General features: G+C 44.8%; 1 protein-coding gene across 1 annotated transcript in view; it reads left to right on the forward strand.

The window, feature by feature from the left end:
• EGR1 (early growth response 1) overlaps positions 1 to 1496 on the forward strand; it is a gene marked incomplete at its 5' end in the record, with an annotated part of 2448 nt that extends 952 nt beyond the window's left edge. Inside the window, one exon of the mRNA XM_017728267.1 lies at positions 5 to 1496. Coding sequence (XP_017583756.1) covers positions 5 to 488 — 484 coding nt within the window. The remainder of the gene's footprint in view (positions 1 to 4) is intronic.
• Between the last annotated feature and the right edge of the window lie 3204 nt (positions 1497 to 4700).

The raw sequence follows: 4700 nt of genomic DNA on the forward strand, positions 1-4700 counted from the left end.
ACTGCAGCAGGAGTGACCACCTGACTACGCACATCCGCACGCACACAGGGGAGAAGCCATTTGCCTGTGACATTTGTGGCAGAAAGTTTGCCAGAAGTGATGAGAGGAAGAGGCACACTAAAATCCACCTTAGGCAGAAGGACAAGAAAGCGGAAAAGGCAGCTCCAGTCTCAACTGCTTCCTCAATTCCTGCCTATTCATCCTCTGTGACTACATCCTACCCTTCCTCCATCGCCACCACTTACCCCTCCCCAGTGCGCACAGCATATTCTTCTCCTGCTCCCTCTTCCTATCCCTCCCCTGCACACACCACATTCCCATCCCCTTCTATAGCAACCACTTACCCCTCTGGCACTGCCACTTTTCAGACCCAAGTGGCCACTTCCTTCTCATCTCCAGGAGTCGCCAACAATTTCAGCTCACAGGTGACCTCAGCACTTTCAGACATGAATGCGGCCTTTTCTCCAAGGACAATTGAGATCTGCTGAGACTACCTTCTGGAACAGGAGAATTCACCTTTTCCATTGGTATTATCAGACATGGAGTCTCCAATTACTCCCACAACACCATACGTTGCAAGGCTATTTAGTTTAAATTTCAGCTGCCTGAAACAACCACTGCTTAAGTTTTCCACCTCTGTTGAATGACTTAATTTGCATGGACTGTGGATATAAGTTCAATATAATTTTCCCCGTAAACAATAATCTTTTATTAGGATGAAAGGACTTTTGATTAAGTATTTAGCTGATGTAAATTGTACATGTGCCATGGTTTTGCTTTCCTTTAGGTACTATTAATGTGGAAAAAATCTTTGCATATTCATATTGTATAATTTGGAGTTTGCAGGGCCATATTTTGTAAATGTTAATTCTATTTCAGTGACAAAGCTATAATGCATTTCAAACTTCTTTGGGAACAGCACTTACTGTATTTGAGCATGTTGGAGTGATGCTATGTAAATATCACCTGATGAGACACTCACATGTGGCAGAAGTTTTGTTTTAAAAGTTAAAAGTCTTGGTGCCTTTTTGTGAAGCCTTGCTGACGTCATGCATTTGTGTGAGTGGATGCTTTGCATCTTGCCTTAAAGTGGAAAGGATGTTACTCAAAGAATGTAAGGAAGAGCAGGGAATGGGTAGGGAGAGGAGAAAGAGAAAGGCCCAGGGGACGGAATGTAAGCAAAAAAACAAAAAAAAGCACCCAAACCCTCCCCCCCCCAAAGTCTATTTTTGTTACAAACATGTAAATTTATATATATATATATATTCAGGAGTTGGAATGTTGTAGTTACCTACTGAGTAGGCAGCAATTTTTGTATGTTATGAACATGCGGTTCATTATTTTGTGGTTTATTTTTACTTCGTAATTGTGTTTGTTAAAATGAAAGTGACTGTTTGGCTTCTAAACACATTGAATGCGCTTTCCTGCCATTGGGACATTTGGTGTACAATACCCTTCAGAAAAAAATAAATAAAACATCAAATTGTGCAGACTTACAAATTTTCCTTGAACTTACTACTTAGGAAGACTGCACCACAGCAATCCCGACTCCTGCAGTTGCTTCAAAGCCACACGTACCGCTTGTCTCCTGGAAAAAAACACCTGTTTAAAGAAAGGAGAGGAGATCGCTCTCACATCCAGTTGCTTGCAAAAAGCATGGATGGTGTACACGTGTCCTTGCATCACGAGCTCTTTTGAAGTAGCCACAATTACTGTCTTCTGGCTTCTCCAGAGCTAGTATTAGACAGAAAACCAATTGTTCCAGTGAGGAAACTAAAGTTATAAAATTAGAATCTCAGCTGTGTTCAGAGGTAGTCAGAAATCTCACGGGATGGCAAAATGATAGAGCAGTTTCTAGGCTGGAAATACGGTAAGCTCAGTCATAACGGCTGGTTGACAGAAGATAGCCCTGGTCAGATGAGGGTTGCCATAAGTTCCTCCTTGACACAACATAGGGCATATGAGTGTGTGGGCCTGATACCCTTTCTTACAGGTGTTTCAGTATTTCTAGGAGAAAACACTTCCTTCCCTGGTGGCTTGAAATGCATTTCAGGGGTTATGTGATCACCGCAGACTGAATTCAGAGGAAATTGGATCTGTGAGAGCTCGTGGTGCAGGTACAGAAGAGGTGTTCCTCCTTTTGGGTAGGCTCTCTACAAGACACTAATGTTTAAGGTTGTGACTAGTTGGGATGCAGATAAAGGTCCTGATGAATGCACCTAGCACGGTGTAAACTGGCAAAAAACCTCTGCCAAACACAGTGTGCCCTAACTGCTTACCAAAATTGACTGTACTCGCTAGGAAGGGCAACTGGCTGAAGCCCCTATGCTAGTCCTTCTCCTCAGGTATGAAGGCCACCTCTGGCAAATGGCATAAATTCTGAAAGATGCCTAAGAGCTTACCAGTTGGTAAATCCCAGTCTGTCGTCTCTCAGGCAGGACTGTTCTCAGAGGACTGGGACAAGCTGTGGGGAAAGGCCTGTGCAGATTTGTGCTGGCTTGTGCCTGCAGTGCTGGATGTGATCTGCAAGCTGCTAACAGTGACTTTGTAGCTGGTCCTGATAGATGCCCCTTTTCAGAAAAAGATGCTAATTCTCTTCAACCCAAGGGGCTCTGGCCTTTGTTCAAGGCAAGTTGACTGGGCAAGTTGCATACGTGGCTTCAGACTACCTGAGCATATAACCCATGTCAGAAGTCACAGAATTCCCCTTACGGGAGAAAAGACAATGAAGGGTCTCCAAACGTGGTGCTTCAAAGAAGGAAGAAAATAACATTATATACAGGTAAAGATAAAATTTTTGCCTACATCCAGTTCCCAAAGCCAAGAACAAAATAAACAGTTGGAGTCAGCTTATTCTGATCTGTGAGAACTGCTCTGATCGGATGTAGAGAACAGAATATCTCAGTTGAAAGGGAGCCAGGGCCTACAATGAACTCGTAGTCCAGCTGCCACTTTGGGGCTGTTCAAAAGTTAAAGCATGCTATTAAGGGTACATATATTACAATGTACAAATGTCTCTTCAATACTGAGAGGCTTGAGGCATTGACCACCTCTCTGGGAACCCTGTTCCATTTGACTACCCCCTCAGTAAAGAAATGTTTCCTGATGTGAAGTCTGAACATCTCCTAACGCAGCTTTGACCTACTCCTGCATGTCCTGTCCTGTCACTGGATACCACAAGGAAGAGATCAGCACACCCTCCTCTCCGCTTCTCCTCCTCAAAAAGATGTAGATGTTGATGTCTTTTCAAGCTCATCTCCATTAACTCCTGGTCTAGTCTTCTGGAATTTTGATTGTGCTAAAAACTGACAGAGTAGTCAGTTTGTTGATTGTGCTAAAAACTGCTTGAGAGCCTGAGGGTGCCCCAGGTTCTCCAGGGCACTTTGAAATGAGCAGCGATGGTAATTTCCTTGCCTAAAGAGGCAAAAAAAAAGATAGATTCTGTTTAGTGCATTGTGTGAAAAGCGGTCCAAGTCAGGCAGCAGTGCGTGGCTATACAGGAATGAAGGCAAGTGCACCCTTACTAGCAGCAGGGCGTGTCTCTGATGTCTGACTAGACACCTCTGCCAGACACAAGACTGGCCTCTGGGTGCCAAGCCAGCGGTCCGAGGGAGATGATGGGATCTCTAGCTCAAAGAAATGCTGGTCCTACTTGCCCCATGCATGATCCACTTTGTTACGGTAGACAATTTCAACTCGTGGGAGCCTCTAGAAATTCACCCTATCCCTCTCTCTCCCCTCCCCTGTCACTTCCTTAAACCTTCTCTTGAGTATGCTGCAGTATCCCTTCAAGTGGAAGAATTCTGGGCTCCAAGAGCTGTTATGCATTGGTCACAGACACTCCATGGGCAGCACTGTCCAACTGCAGGGATGTTCAGAGGCATTGAACCAGGTATGTAGGACTACTGTGGGCCCCACGTTAACCCTGACTCAAAAAGCAGTATGCTGAGAAGTACAAGCTAGCAGTGTTCTGAGGAACTGAGTAGCTGTGCACTATAGCTTGCCTTTAATGCCCTGCAAACTGGCAAATGACACTTCCCATCCAGCTAGGAGGAGATCACTTGTCTGAATTGCATCCCATTGCAGGAAGCTCCCCATGCCATGGAGCCTCTAGCATGGAAAAAAAAAAAAAAATTGTAAAAACTGTTGATGTATGACATTTGGGAGAGTTTCATGCAGGTACCCTTAGGCGTAACTTCCTAGAAAATGCTCATAATTTAAGCATTGGCATCTGGTCTAAGTTGCAGTAACCTGCGCTTTGCATTTGCTGCCCTTGTATGTAACATAAAGGAAATAAATGCATGGGGTCCTCTGCTCCCACTATTTTCATGGCCTTCATCCCATAAAACGAAAGCAGATTTCAGGCTTGAGAAAGCCCTGACCATACGTTTTCTGCAAGATCTTTCGTTTGCTGTTGGCCTGAAGACAGGATTTCTGATTCTTAAAAAGTTTGCTTCTAGTCCAATTGGGAGGATGAGTCGGTTTCAAGGAGGCTGCTCCAAGGAAACAGCAGGTGTTGTCACTGGCCGGGAAAACCCTTCCCCTGTAGGAAGTACAGCGGCGGGGAAGGAAGCGAAGACCTCTCGCTTTGACACTCACGCGCAGAAAACCCATTTGCTTGGAACTAAACCTCAGGTGTTTGTTATTTAAAGCCAAATTCAGATCTGACCGCTAGCGACAGGAACGGCGGCCCGGCTGGG

The sequence above is a fragment of the Corvus brachyrhynchos genome, unplaced genomic scaffold, assembly GCF_000691975.1.
Source record: "Corvus brachyrhynchos isolate BGI_N302 unplaced genomic scaffold, ASM69197v1 scaffold21, whole genome shotgun sequence".
NCBI classification, from domain to species: Eukaryota; Metazoa; Chordata; class Aves; order Passeriformes; family Corvidae; genus Corvus; species Corvus brachyrhynchos.